At 44.1% G+C, this 15428-nt stretch overlaps 1 protein-coding gene across 1 annotated transcript in view; it reads left to right on the top strand.

Moving 5' to 3' along the window:
• The first annotated feature begins 9511 nt into the window (after positions 1-9511).
• Positions 9512-15428, top strand: part of INTS4 (integrator complex subunit 4) — a 111058-nt gene continuing 105141 nt past the window's right edge. Inside the window, exons 1-2 of the mRNA XM_075546338.1 lie at positions 9512-9667; positions 14563-14757. Coding sequence (XP_075402453.1) covers positions 9614-9667; positions 14563-14757 — 249 coding nt within the window. The 5' untranslated portion in view covers positions 9512-9613. The remainder of the gene's footprint in view (positions 9668-14562; positions 14758-15428) is intronic.

The following is a 15428-nucleotide window of genomic DNA, read 5'->3' as shown; positions in this document are numbered from 1 at the left end:
TGAATGACCAGAAGATGTAGCCAAATTAGTGACCCAGAACCACCCAGGTAAGACCAGTCTAAATCACCCAATCATGAGTAAATTACGAAGCTTTTAAGTATCTATGTTTGCGAGTGACTTGTTACACACTAATATATAATTGGTATGCCCTCCCTTAAGGTACAGTACTTTCCAAAATGTTCCGCTCAGCAATGTCTGCTTATATCTTCGGGGCCCTAATTATGACACGGCCCCTCCTGCATACAAGAATAGTTGCTTTCAAGTTTTTCCATGCATGGTTGTGGCAGTTACAGAATCTCCTATCAACTTGAGTGAAGGGGTGGATCTAACCTGTCAATCAGGTCATAGCCAATGATGCTTCTGTGTGGGCATGGCCTTCTCCTGAGCATTCTGGGAACTCCTGTTTTCCTCCCTATAGGTGGGACATATGCAGTTATTAAAAATAATAATTATATTAAGAAACATCCCTTTTGGACCATGTTAGAATATCAGAGACTTTTAAAATAAGATTTACCCTCCTACTTGAAACAAAGAAAAAACAATAAAACAAAACAGACTTGGACAAAGTGTGTATAACAGTGGGGCTTAATACATTGCATGTTAGGCAAGATATTAACAAACTCTGAAAGAAAAGATAGGCGTACAACTTATGAATGTCCCAGATAACTACTTAGATAAGATATCCAAGCGTGGTACAAAGACGGAAAACCCAAGCTGAGCCCAGTAGTCTCCTGAGTTGAGGAGCTGAAGGTCAGGGCAAAGTGTCGAAGAGGAAAAAGCCTCGTTGCAGAGACATGGGTGTTAGGCTGGGTTGACTAGAGAAACAAATCCAGTGAGACTCATTTGTGTATAAGAAGGAGCTTTAAATCAAGAAGCAATTATATAACGAGCAAGTGGCCCAGCCCAGTCCAAGGCAAGGCCGTAAGTCCAACAAGAGTCCATAAGCCCCTCTCCAGACGCATGTAACTACATGCAATGATGCAGAATGCAGGAAGATCTCAGGCCAGTGGGTGTAGTCATGTGGATCTAAGGTCAATGAAACATGTGGATCTAAGGCAGCTCCCAGGGTATCTAGCAAGCAGGAAGGTGAGGAGGGATAAAGAAAGAGAACGTGGGTGTCTGGGTCCCTGCTTATAAGAAGGCCAGACCCCCAAGGACACAGCATCAGGTTTCACCCCACTCCTAGCCAGGAGCATCTAGATGGCACAGATGTAAGTACCACACACGGTAGAAATACCCCTATTAAAAGACAGCGATTGTGATAGTGTACAGAAAAGACAAGCCCCAAACTACATGTTGCATCCAGGAATCTTGCTTTAAATAGGTTAAAAATGAAAGGATAGGAGAAAGGATACCATGCTAGCATGAATCAGAAGAAAGCTGGAGTTGTTCTATTCATACCAGACAAGGTATATTTACCATCGTCAAGTGATTCTATTATCACTTGACATGATAACCCCAAATATTTACAGACCTCACCAACTCATCAAGGAAGCATCATAATCTTACATGGCAATGTCCACAATAAAAGAGCTTCCAAGTACAGGATGCAAAAGCGGATCAAGCAAGGAGCCATGGGCATGCTGTAATACCAGTACGCATGTGGAAGTCAGGACACAGTCATTCCACTCCAAGAATTATTATATCCAAGGGTAATGGAAGTTTATGTCTACAGTTTCTACAAGACTTTCAAAAAGTCTAAACTGGTAATCAGGAAAGGTGTGTGTCAGGGTTGTATGCTACCACCATACTTATTCAATCTATATGTTGAACAAATAACCAGAGGAGTTGGGTCATATGACGAAGAATGCAGCGTCAGGACTGCAGGAAGGCCGTGAACAACTTCGATATGCCGATGACACAACCTTGCTGACTGCAAGTAAGGAGGACTAGAGGCACTTGCTGATGAAGATCAAGGATTGTAGCCTTCAGTTAGATTGTGACTCAATGTCAAGAAGGTAAAAATCCTCCCAATGGAACCACTGGAGCACATCGTGACCAGTGGAGACAAGATCGAAGTCTTCAAGGATTTCTAATTGCTCAGAGCCACAGCCAATGCTCAGGGAAGCAGCCGTCGGTAGATCAAAAGACGAAGTGCATTGGATAAATCTACTGTCCAATCCCTGAATTCATCTTTGAGGTTTTTCCTTAAAAATTTCTTGATTCATCTACAAACTATTCTTTTATTGGGAACATTATTCTTTTACGCATGTGGCAAAATATCAATGATTTAGGAAGATGGTCACTTGAATTTTATTAAAGTATGATATTATCGTGACCTCAAAGTCATTTATCCCATGGCACAAAGCATAATCCTCTATTGAAGGCACTTTAATGGGGCTAAAACAAGTGTGTTACTGAGAGGACTTGTCTGCAGCCATTGCTGATCTTAGAGACGTGTTTAAACATGTTATGTTTGGAATAAATGCATGCATGTCTGATCTGGACACCTCATAGCAATATACCTGACTTGCCCTAGTGTATTACAGCGGGAGCTAAGTCGGCCCTTGGAGCCCTTCCTGCTACACTAACATGTTGAGAAGAGGCAGCTTGGACGATTTCCCCTTGGAAACGGACTGTAGTTTCTACAAAAGGGACAGCAAAGACTGAGTTTCAAACCCAGGGGATCCACTGGGGTACCTCATTGTATTCTCATATCCAGTGATGGGGGCCAAGAGAAAATGCCACGAATTCAATACATAGAATGTTTCCATTTAAACAGTGAAGAATATAAGATGTTGGTGTTTTTAAGCCAGACAGGCCCTAACTCCTCTCCTCAATCTTATTTCTATTGTTTCTCTATTGTCCCCCAATAGGTTTTACTCACAATCTAAACTGAATTTTTCCTTTGTTTCCAAATACATACAATGTCTTCCTGCACTTTCAAGGCAGGGAGCTGAGTTCACAGTGGAGAATTAGCAACTTGCACGACACCCAAAAATATCACTGGTGAGCCTCGTAGTGGGAACTGTTCGGCCCTCAGAACCCTCCTGGCAGCTGTATTGTGGAAAGGGGAGCCCCTGCCCTTTGCTGCCCTCCAATTGGACTGGGATGTGTGCCCTCAGTCCAGCTGCCAATCTCCTTCCCTAGCATTCCTCCAGAAGCCCGAGCGCAAGGAGTAATTCCGAGTCTGGGGATCCCTCCCTGGATCATTGATCCCCATACTTAGATGGACTCCATTGGAGTCTCTAGAGGAGTTCCTAACGAGTTGAAAGCTTGGAATCAGAGCGCTGCAAGGTTTTGTTTTTTCTTTTCTGGTGTCTACCATAAATAAAAATGTGTACTGGATTAATTACACACCTTATAGCCACCAGGGACTCATAAACTACACCTGGAGCCATCACAAAGGTCCCGCAAGGATGAAACGCTCTAGCTAATGAGTTGGGCCAAGAATGCTGGTCCACGTGACCATTTCTCTGAGTGGCCTCAGTCCTCACCTCGCTCCTAATAGTGGCTGGAATTTGAACAAACGTTGGATGCTGTGTTCGAGGGCTACTCTTAGATGTGTCCATAGATGACACACTTTATTAGAGGGAATGCCCACAGATATTAGTGAGAAGCGTAGATGGAGATGAGAGCAACTAGTATAAGGAGAAAAAAGGAGGAAGTTGTGAGAAATAGATCCCAGATTGGTCCATCTTCAGCAATCAAGGAAACAAAAGGCCAGAGTGACTAAGAAGCCAGAGCACAAGCTGAGAGCTGATGGAGAGAATGGTATTGTGTGGATTGGATTAACCAAGGAGGGGGCTGGGGGAGGAAACCTGCCAGAGTCCTTAGCCAATGAGGAGCTGGGGGAGGGACTCGAAGACTGGGCAGCATATAATGCTTATGAAAGCATGGTTGCACACTCCAGCCCATTTTGTCATCTGAGGCTTGAATGCACAATTTTATAAAATTGATTAATAAACCATCTGTTTTGTTAAAAAAATTCCTCCTGCAGGTATGTAATCAATAATAATAATAATAATAATAATAAAAGATTTTGGCTATCATTCCTGACAAGATACACATTTAACATCTCTGCCATCAGGATATAAACATTGCATTGTCCAAGTGCTCCTATACAAACAAACGGGCTCCTGGTTCATGTTTGTCATCGCTGCAATTGAGTTCTGTGCACTTTTGGCCCTGTGAGTGTTATCTCCAATTGTCATTTAAAATATCCTCAAAGACATGTGCCCCTCCCCTGAAGATGTAGCCTGGGGAGAGTGCTGGGTCTGTCCAGACCACTCAGGTGCTAACTACGAGGAAAAGAGAGAGAGCAAGAGAACCTCATCATGGCCCAACAAGCCCCAGGGACGAGATCTCTGCTTGAAGCAGCCAGTGCACAGAGAGGACCATAGGGCTGGCCATACCACAAGGCACAGACTTCACCTCACTGACCCATAGCAAGCGCTCTGGGGGTCAGCACAGGAGACACTGTGTAAAAAGTGTGCCCCCCCACCCTGTCTGTTCCACGCACAGAGGGTGAAACGTGAAGGGAGTGCAACAGGGCAGCGAGGGGAGTAAAGTAACCAAGTTCCTGAGGAATCCTGAAAATAAACTTCTGACTCAGGGGACAGGGCTTGGCACCTCAGATCCAATTGGAAAATACTCATAAGGGTCAGCAGACAGAACTGGAACTATCTATCTTTTTTTTATCTATCTAAATAAGATATGTCTATCTATATAAGATAGACAGGACAAACAATCCCAAGGAGAAAACAATGGACTGGTGGTCAGGGATGTCATGGGAGGGGAGCTAGCAGGGAGCCAACAGAACCAGAGATAAGGGAACAACAGAGATCTAAAATTGATGGTGGGGAAGGCATATAATGCCTGGTGTGGGGTTTGATCAAGTGCAATGTATCCAAGAGAGCCATTACTGAGAGCCAAATGCTGATAGTGAGACAAGAGGAAGGTGAAAGGAAATAGAGGAAAGAAATAGGAGGCAAAAGCTATTTATAGAGGTATAGCTATAGGTATGTATATATATAAATACATTAATTTATAATGAAAGGGGATAGAGGCCAATGTACATATATTTATATGTTAAGTATTAAGATAGCAGATAGACTTTGGACCTCTACTCAAGGCCTCCCTAAACAAAAGAGAACTTTGTTTTAATAACCTAACACTCTTTGATACTCACCTTCCCAACACACTCGCAGAAGACTAAATGTGTGCATAATCAAATGTAGTGAAGAAAGTGGATGGTGCCCAGCTATCAAAAGATATAGCAAAGCACAATGAATGTACAGATGTGCTTTACACAATTGATGTATGTATGGATTATGATAAGAGATGTATGAGCCCCTAATAAAACGTTTAAAAAAATGAAAAGAAAAAGTGAAAAGGGCAATCGACAAGTTCCTCAAAGTTGGAAAAACATGCTATACTGTGAAAATAAAACCATTAAAATAAAATTAAAAAAGATATAGCATGTGAGGTCTTAAAGGCTTGAAGTTAAACAAGCTGCCATCTAGCCGGGAAGCAAATAAGCCCACATGGAAAAAGCACACCAGCCTGTGTGATTGTGAGGTGTCAATGGGATCAGGTATCAGATATCAAAAGATCCAAAACAAACAATTAAATTGATATGAAAGGGCAATAAGAAACTCTTTTAATTATAGCACTACTTCTTAGTATATAAAATATATAAAATAATGGTTTAATTTTCAACTGTTGGCAGTTCAGGTTTGATAGTGTTGTTGTTGTTAGGTGCCATCAGTTTGGTTCCAATTCATTGGACTCTATGTATAATTGAACAAAACATTGCCCGGTCCTGTCCCAGCCTCACAATTGTTCTGAAGCTTGAGCCCCTTGTTGTAGCCCCTGTGTCAGGCCATCTCGTTGAAAGTCTTTATATTTTTTTGCTGCCTCTTGACTTTACCAAGTGTGGGAGTTACATAACCTGTCGTCAATTTGAGACTTAAGAGTGAAGGGGTGGAGTTTAGCCTGTCAATCAGATCACAACTTGATGACCTCATTTGGAGATGCTAAGAAGATACATAGCTTGCTGGAGGTGGGATACACACTCACTCCCTGCTAAATACTCCCTGGAAGACATTACTGATGAAGAGCCTGATGGAGCTACACAGATGCAGCCAGAGCCTGGAGCTGGAGGAGCCATGTGGAGACCCACCCCAGCACTAAGGTGCTTCTTACCACCACTGGATCCACAAGACTTTCTACCAACTGGCCTGTGATCTTCCTGTATTTGGCATCATTGCATGTGTTGCGTGAGTCTGAAGAGAAATTTATACATTGGTATTGGACATATGGGCTTTTATTTGACTTATGGACTTGGCTGGGATGTTTTCTCAATATTCAATTGCTCTTGTATATAAAGCTCTTTCTTATACACATAGGAGTGTCCATGAATTTGTTTCTCTAGTCTACCTGAACTAACAAACCAAGCATAATGTCCTTCTTCAGGGCATGGTCTCTCCTGACAACATGTCCAAAGTATGTCAGATAAAGTCTTGTCACCCTTGCCTCTAAGGAGCCTACTAGCTATATTTCCTAGACAGGTTTGTTTACTCTTTTGGCAGTCTACGGTGCTTTTAGTATTCTTTGCCACCACCATGATGCAGATCCTGCAGTTCTTCAGTCCCCCTTATTCAATGTTCAACTTTCACAGGCACATGATGAGGCGACTGAAAGTACCATGGCTTGTGTTAGGTGCACTTTAGTCCTCAAAGTAACATCCTTGCTTTTCAGCAGTTTAAAGAGGTCGTGTGCAGCAGGTTTACCCACAGAAAGGCATCATTTGATCTCTTGACTACTGCTTCCACGAGCGTTCATTGTGGATTCAAGTAAGCTGAAATCCTTGAAAACTTCCATCTTTTCTCTGTTTATCCTGATGGTACCGGTTGGTCCAGTTGTGAAGGCTGTGGTCTTCAGGCTTGTGTTGTACAAACTTCAATCCTTGATCTTCATCGGCGCGTGCTTCAAGTCCTCCTCACTTTCCGCAACAAGGTTGTGTCATCTGCATATCGAAGATTGTTCGTCAGCCTTCTCCCAAGCCTGCTGTCACACTTGTCTTCACAGAATCCAGCTTTTCTGTTTATTATTTACCAAGCACACAGATCGAATAAGTATGGTGAGAGGATATAACCCCAACATGTACCTTTCTTGATTTTAAACCATGCAATATTCCCTTGGCCAATTCACCTCATGCACAGCCACCGCCGGTCAGTGGCAGGCTGTATGTTTTTCTGATGCTCAACAGATTTCAGTGACATTCCAGACTAGCCACTGCCTACGAATTGATTCTGACTCCTGGGCATCTTACAGGAGAGTAGAACAACTCCTTCAGATTTCTGAGACTATGGATCTTCATGGGTGTAGATTGCCTCCTCTTTCTCCCAAAGAGTATCTGGTGGGTTTGAACAGATGACCTTGGGGTTAGCAGCCCAGTGCTTGCCCCACTGTGCCACTAGAGCTCCAATCCAGACTAACATGGATGAAAAAACCCAGGGATCTACTTATGAAAAATCAGCCAATGAAGACCCCATGGATCAGAACCGTCTGAGTCCAAACTGATCATGGGGATGGCTCAGGACCCAACAACAGGCAGCTAAATTCCTCTACTGTGTGGAATATCACCATGAGTAGGGGGTGACTCCAGAGCCACTCACAATAACAACATCATTTATTGAGGGTGCTACAGGTAAAATGCTCTATATTTCACTCAGTGCATTTGCTTATACTGTGGTCTGAGATGCCTTCTTCTGTTACTCTTTTAGCACCAGATTAAAAATCCTCTCCAAAAACTAAAAAACTCCTCTCCTCTGTAAAGCTTTCCTGAGGCATCCTGAAGAAGTTTTCTGCTTGAACTATATTCCTCCACCATCTAGCACTTGAACGTCTTTTCCCCCAGAATGTTGTTGGTTTTGGAGGGTAAAGGGCAGCGTATACACATATCACCGTCCTTCTGAGCATCACAGAGGCACAAACTAAATAGGTAAGTTTCAGGTTACGTATTTACTTCACCTCAGATTTATTAGCATTATCATGTGAATGGAGTATTTCCACATATTTCATCAGTATGATATAGATAGATAGATAGGTTTTGTTGGCCAGGCATGATCAGCACATCTGTAGTTGAGGCCACTTGCTCATCAAGTTCTGGAGCCCAGCTGGAAGGTTTGTTGCCGGCCAGCTGGCCGAGGCCTCTTTCCCACCTTATTGTAGCTATCAGAAGGCGCAGTGGATTACACATTAGGCTACTAATAAGTTAGACCCCACCAACAGCCCCTCAGAAGAGAAAGATGAGGCTCTCTGCTCCTGCAAAGATTTTCCAGCCTTGGAAACCCAAAGGAACAGTTTTGGGTCAGAATTTACTAGAGGGTAGTGAAGTGAATGTGGTTGCTAACTATCTGAGGGGAGGAAGACTCCTTAAAAGATAAACAGCTGTCAGATACAAAGTGAGGAGAGTGTGAAGGCACCTTGCCCCAGTGGCAGAGTGTTTAAGTGCTGCAGTTGAAAATAGCCAGCTGTAGGTCCTAAATGCTTCTTCCCCCCACTATCATGATCCCAATTCTACCTTACAAATCCGGGTAGACCAGAGGATGTGCACTGGTACAGATATGAACTGGAAACACAGGGAATCCAGGTCGGATGATCCCTTCAGGACCAGTGGTGAGAGTGGGGATACCGGGAGGGTGGAGTGGAAAGGGGGAACCTATTACAAGGATCTAACATGTGACCTCCTCCCTAGGGCACAGACAACAGAAAAGTGGGTGAAGAGAGACGTTGGTCAGTGTAAAATACGACAAAATAATAATTTGTAAATTATCAAGGGTTCATGAGGGAGGGGGGAAAATGAGTTGATGCCAGGGGCTTAAGTGGAGAGCAGATGTTTTGAGAATGATGAGGGTAACGAATGTACAAATGCGCTTTACACAATTGATGTATGGATTGTGATAAGAGTTGCATGAACCCCCAATAAAATGACTTTTAAAAAAAACAACAACAAAGAAAACTAAAAGGAAAAAGAAAATAGCTAGCTTTGGCTTTGCACTCAGAAACAGGGCCCGTTCTACCCTGTCCTACAGAGCCGCCTCAAGGTCAGAATCGCCTCGATGTCAGTGGGTTTGGTTTTGAGCTTTGGGCCACAAGATGGGTGGCACACGGCAGAAACTCGAGTTCAGGAGGCGACAAGCTGCAAACACTGTGGAACTTATAGGATGATGGGACTGTGGGCTCGGCCTCCTTTCTCTAGTTCAGGAGTTAAAATCCCTCACACTTCTCCAGGTTTTGCTTCTAGCTCTGAATCGCCCCGCCTCTGCCCTTTAAACGTCCCCTCTCCGTTTGCTCGGCTCCCCGCCAGTCTCCCGGCCACTCGCAGACCACCACCGAGCCGCCGGGTGTTCCCATTGGCTCTTCCTCCCTTTCAATCACGTCTCTTCCCGCCGGAGCCCCGCCCCCTCGCGCTCGGAGGCCGACCCCGTTCCTGCGCGCACGCGGCGCTGGCGGGCCAAAGCGCCCGCCCCTTAGCGGGACAGTCGAGCAGCGAGACGCGGCCTCTCTTTCCCAGCACCGCACTGGCTTGTGGGATCGCGGCGGCTCCTCTCGCCCGCCGCCCGTGGGAAGTACGGAAGCTGCGAGGGCCCGCGGGCAAGCGACCATGGCGGCGCACCTGAAGAAGCGAGTGTACGAGGAATTCAGCAAGGTGGTCCAGGTAAGCGTGGGCAGGAAAGTCGCCAGGATGGTCCGCGACCGGGACGGTTGTTCGGGCCCAGGCACTTCGTCAGAGCAGGTGCCGCCGAGAGCGAAGGCTCTCGGAGACTACACGTTAGTGGGCGTGAGTTTGCGGCCGCTGCTGCGGTGGATAGCGGGAAGGAGTCGTCTGAAGCGCTCTTGGTGATTACTCCAAGAAATAAATAACGCTACCTTTTACTAAACAACGGCCTCTCCGTTATCTCATTTTGTTTTCTCACGCTACTCTGCTGAAGCGGTTCCATTGTCTAATTTACATATGTTGTCATTGCGGCATCCGGCGAAGGATGAAGACACAGTTCGGGACAACCGGCCCCAACTCCCAATTTCCCCCCAAAGTTGACTAGGCGAAGTTCCAGAATGCAAAGCTTTAAAGACCTGGCGGTCTGTTCTCTAAGAGTTCTGCCTGGAACACCCCATGAGTCAGTTCTGCTGTGCCCTATCCGATCACTGAGTGGGAATGTGCCCGACGCGACACACGAACAACAAGGCTGGGAGAAGGGTTGATAGAGATCCCTTGAGGCCCTGTGTCAAAGCAGGTAGACCTCCTTCAGGAGCAGGTGTCTTTCTTGAAGTTGCTTTAAGCAGGGGGGCGGGGCTCTATCCATTGCTTGAGCATCCAGTGATGGTCCCCATGTCACCATTTAGCTGTTGCTAAATCATTGCTTAGAATGTACTTTGCATACTTTCACGTTGTGAAACTTATCTGAGGAGCTCCTTAACATGTCACTTTGATTAGTTGGGGTGGAGAGCCAAGAGTCATCCTTTCTAGCAAGCCCCCTTTGATGCCAATGATGTGGATTCCTAGACCCTCCATAGGATCTTAGATTTGTGGAGTAGCAAAGCCAGCGGTTCTCAACCTGTGGGTCGCGACCCCCTTCACAGGGGTCATAACAGTAGTAAAATTACAGTTATGAAGTAGCAACAAAAATACATTTATGGTTGGAGGGTCACCATACATGAGGAACTGTATTAAAGGGTCAAGGGATTAGGAAGGTTGGGAACCACTGGCCTAGATGATCGGCCAGGAAGCAGATCCTTGACTGTTTCATTCATCCATTCAACAAGGATTTATTAAGTAGATGAGTGAGTATTGTGTCCAAGGAATTGAGAAAAGTGTTCGACTACCAATCCAGCATACGTCGTAGAAGTCCAGAATATATCACAATCTGCTCTTTTAGAGTCACAGAATAATGGAAGAGACAAGGGAGCATATCTGATTATAAATACAGAGAGATAATTGCATTGACAATTGCTTTTTCCTTTCTCGTTTGTAGCTCCATCTTTTCGTAAGACCAGTCCTCTTACTCCCTTGTGATCAGACAGTATACTCCCTCCTGCTTTATCACTTGTCGTTTCCGCTCTTCCCAACACTGTTGTGGCACCTCTCAAGACTATTTACCTCCTACAGCATGTCATGTATTTGCACACCTCCAAACTTTTAAACATGCTCTATTGCAAAGAACACGTCATTCCTTCCTTTATTTTCTTCACTCACCTGCAACCTTTTCTTCTGCTTATATAACACTATGACATTTATCTATTTGTACTTACTACTCAGTACTTGTAACCAAAAACCAAACTCCCTGCCATTGAGTCGATACCGACTTAGGGACCTTCAAGGAAAGGGTAGAACTGCTCCGGTGAGTTTATAAAATAGGAACTGTTCATGGGAGTAGAAAGCCCTTTCTTTCTCCCAAAAAGTGGTTGGTGGTTTAGAATGGCTGGCCTTGCAGTTAGCAACCCAACACATAACCGTCACACCATCAAGGCTCCATTAGAACTGTAAAAAGAACAAACTAAACTCACTGCCATGAGTCAGCGCTGACTCATAGCTACCCTACAGGACAGGGTAGAATTGCCCTGGTGAGTTTCTGGGACTGTAACTCTTTATGGGAGGAGAAAATCTCTTATTTTTCCTATGGAGTGACTGGTGCTTTTGAACTGCTGACCTTGTGGTTTAGTTAGCAGTCCAATGAGTAACCATCACACCACCAGGGCACCTTTAGTAGTGTAAGTACTATATAAATTATATATGCTCCACCATTCTGGACTCCTTTGGGGTAGAGAGACCATCTGGGTTCACCCCTGGATTCTGGATGGACCCCAGAGCCTGGCTTACTACAGTGTTACTGATGGGTGAGTGATAGTTGATAGCATTTTTTCCATTTCCTTAGACTTCTCAGGGAAAGACATCTCCAAAATTTGTCCTGACTTTGTGTCGAACAAGATGGGAATGGATGAGAGTTTTAAAGGAAGTTGTTTTGTTTTTTCCGTATATGTGAATAGTTATCTTAGAGTGATGTAATGAGATCTTAGGGCTTCTGCTTTTTCTCTGTTGTGAAGAGAAAGAAGTGACATGTATCTTGTGTTTATTATGTGTATGTACAATATAACCAAAGCCAAACTCAATGCCATCTAGTTGATCCTGACCCATAGTGACCCAATAGGACTGAGTAGAATTGCCCCATACGATTTCCAAGGCTTTAAATATTTACAGAAGCAAAGTGACGCATTTTCCTGAGGAGTTGCTGGTGGGTTTGAACTGTGAACCCTTTGGTTCGCAGCCCAACACTTGACCACTGTGCCACTAGTGTGCCTCATATACAATACTTTACAATTTAGACCTCTCAAAATCCCTGTTATACAGGTCTTGGTATTCCCTTTTATAGAAGAAGGTGGCTTGCTCTATTGTAAATGGCTATTGAGTCCAGGTTCCTTTGATTTACAAGCGCTTACGGTGCCATCTAGAATAATCCTAACTTCTTTATAGAATTGTGAATTTGTAAGGAGGTGATTGCTCAGGACACTAGATTAATTTATTAGATGTTAAGGACACTTGTTGATTACCACATTTAACGTACCAAAAAGGAGGGTGCAGTCGTTATGCTTCTGGCTGCGGAAAGGTCAGGTTGGTACTTGCCAGTCACTGTTGATGTGCTCCCAGAAAGATTACAACCTGGGGTGGTTCCACTGCATCATAGAGGGCAGCTTTCAGTCGTAACCACCTTGGTAGCACATAAATAACAGGAGCACACTAGTTGTCATCGGCCGACTCTGACTCATGGTGACCCGATGTGTAGCAGAGCAGAACTATACCCCATAGGGTTGTCGAGGCTCTCAACTTTCAGAAGCAGATCTTAGCTATTGTTAACCCAGCATTTTACCATTTGGTCCACCTTTCTCCTTATCTTAACCCAAACCCACGGCCATCAAATCAGTTCCAACTCACTGTGAAAGAATATAATTGCCAAGTGCTTTAATGCTGTGCCACCAGAGTCCTCTTATCTTCAAAACCCATTGCCACCGAGTCATTTCTGCCGCATAGTTACTGTCTAGGAGAGGAGAACTGCCCCATAGGGTTTTAGGATCATATAATACACAGTGAGGAGCCCTGGTGGCCTGCTAACCACAAGTTCAACAGTTCGAATCCACCAACTTCTCTATGGGAGAAAGTTGGTCTCAGAAATCCAAAAGGACAGTTCTTTTCTGTTCAGAGTCAATCGATTTGATGGCCATGAGTTTGAGGATTATGGACAATGAAACCAATGAGAGCCAGATTTCAGAATTCATCTGGACTGCCTTGGTTTTCCATCCTTGAAAGTTTTCTATCTTTGACAGTGCAGTTTTACTTTTAGTGGAAAATAATTTTGAGTTTTCCTTCTTGACAGGTTTATGCCTTATATAGGTTCTGGCTTTTGCAGGATTTGCTGTACCTACCTACCAGGGCCTGATGTAAGCCCTGGAGCGACAAGTTCTGGTTTATGTGAACCTTTTGGCATTCATTCTCTGTAACAAGTGCATCTCGAACAGTTCTATTTGGAAATGGAAGAAAACAGTCACTAAATTTTTCATCTTCTATGGCATTTTCCCCCAAAATACCACCCCCGGGAGGGATACTGGAATGGTCCAGAGGCTGCACAAGTGATACCCACACTTTAGTTTGGATTATGGGTTGTAGTACAAACATTCTTAATTGCTAGGGGGCATTGACCAATTTTTTTTCTTTCTGAAAAGCTAGTAGGCCAAATAAATTTAGGAACCTATGTTCTGTGGCTTCACTATGAGTTGGAATCAACTTGATGTTAATGGTTTGGGGTTGAGTTTTATGGTTAAGATGAGGAGCCTGTGTGAGAAAGGCTGCTGGTAGATCTTATTCTTATTTTTCAGAAGCTGTGACTGGGACTTGTGACTCATTGATAACAGAGCATCAGAGCTATAACTCAAAGATAATTCTAAACTCCAAATCAGCTGTGCCATCAGTAAACATGTGCTCATTGGCTAGTTTGCCAGGCTTGGTGGGTGGTACAATTTAGCTGCAGTGATTGTCCTCATGCAGACAGAATGGTTTGGGGAAGGGAGATAATGGAGTATACAGAGTGAGGGGAAGATGTTTTCCCCCAGTGTAGGTTGCAGGCAGCTCCCATCAGTTCAAATTTTGCAGGAAAAGCTGGTCCTGGCGAGTGTCTCAGTACAACCTTCAAGACTACTCAGAATTGGTCTTTCCAATGAAGAGGGCCTTTAGCCTCTAAACCCCAGAGTTACAACAATCCTGTAAGACAGATACAACAAGAATGTTGTTGCATCTGTTTTAAAGAGAGAGAAATGGAGACTTGGAGGAATTCTATGACTTATTCTGAGTTGTAAGAGCTAGTGAAAAGCAAAATTGGGACTAAACTCTATCTCCAATCCGGTACTCTTATTTTTCTTTCATAAGACTGCTTTTTCCTAAGACTGGGTCTGTTAGTGAAATATATGACTTGGTAATAAGGAAAGTGATTTTCATCAATGGCATGATTGTAATTGCCAACTGTTTCAGTTAAGTCTTCATGCCTTATCTTCCCCACCCCTTTACAGCAACAACAAGAAGAACTTACAACAAAGAAACTCCGACTAACAAAGCCAAGTAAATCTGCAGCCCTCCACATCGATCTGTGTAAAGCGACTTCCCCAGCGGATGCTTTGCAGTATCTACTCCAATTTGCCAGAAAGCCCGTCGAAGCAGAAAGCGTGGAGGGCGTGGTCAGGATTCTCTTGGAACATTATTATAAGGTGAGGGGAGCTTGAGGACCTGTGGGGTGTCCTTAAGAGGTGTATGCCCATGTAGCATGGATTGATGCTGGAACATAAATAAGGTGTTCATTCAGCCAACATGTGCTTCGTGTCTTCTGAGTGCTAGCACTGTGATTACAGAAGTGAAGAAGAGCTCAGAGGCATAGTGTCTGCTTGCTGGTAAACGCGGCGGTTCCTTCGCCTCCTGGGGGGACTGAGTATAGTGTGCACTGAGGGCAGTGGATGCACAAAGGTGCTGTTAGCATCGGCTGTGCCGTGACCCTTCTATAGCCGGGGGCATCCCTGGAATGTGATCCCCTTGTCACTATCTCTATGTTGCTGCCTTGACTCGGCCCTTCATTGTATTCTGAAGCAAAAGAAGAAATCATTTTCAACATTTTTCAGTTCTTTTAACATTTTATTTTAATAAATCATTTTATTGGTGGTGCTTAACAGCTCTTGTAACAATCCATATATCAGTTGTATCAAGCACATTTGTACATATGTTGCCGCCATCATTTCCTAAACATTTCTTTTTACTTGAGCCCTTCGTATCAGCTCCTCTTTTTCCTCCTCCCCTCCCACTGTGTTGTGAACCCTTGATGATTTATACATTATTTTTATTTTCATATTTTACACCATCTGCTGTCTCCCTTCACCATTTCTGTTGT

Source organism: Tenrec ecaudatus, chromosome 4 (genome assembly GCF_050624435.1).
Source record: "Tenrec ecaudatus isolate mTenEca1 chromosome 4, mTenEca1.hap1, whole genome shotgun sequence".
In the NCBI taxonomy this organism is placed as follows: domain Eukaryota; kingdom Metazoa; phylum Chordata; class Mammalia; order Afrosoricida; family Tenrecidae; genus Tenrec; species Tenrec ecaudatus.
The sequence above is the reverse complement of the archived record's forward strand: the minus strand, read 5'-3'. Positions and strand labels throughout refer to the sequence as shown.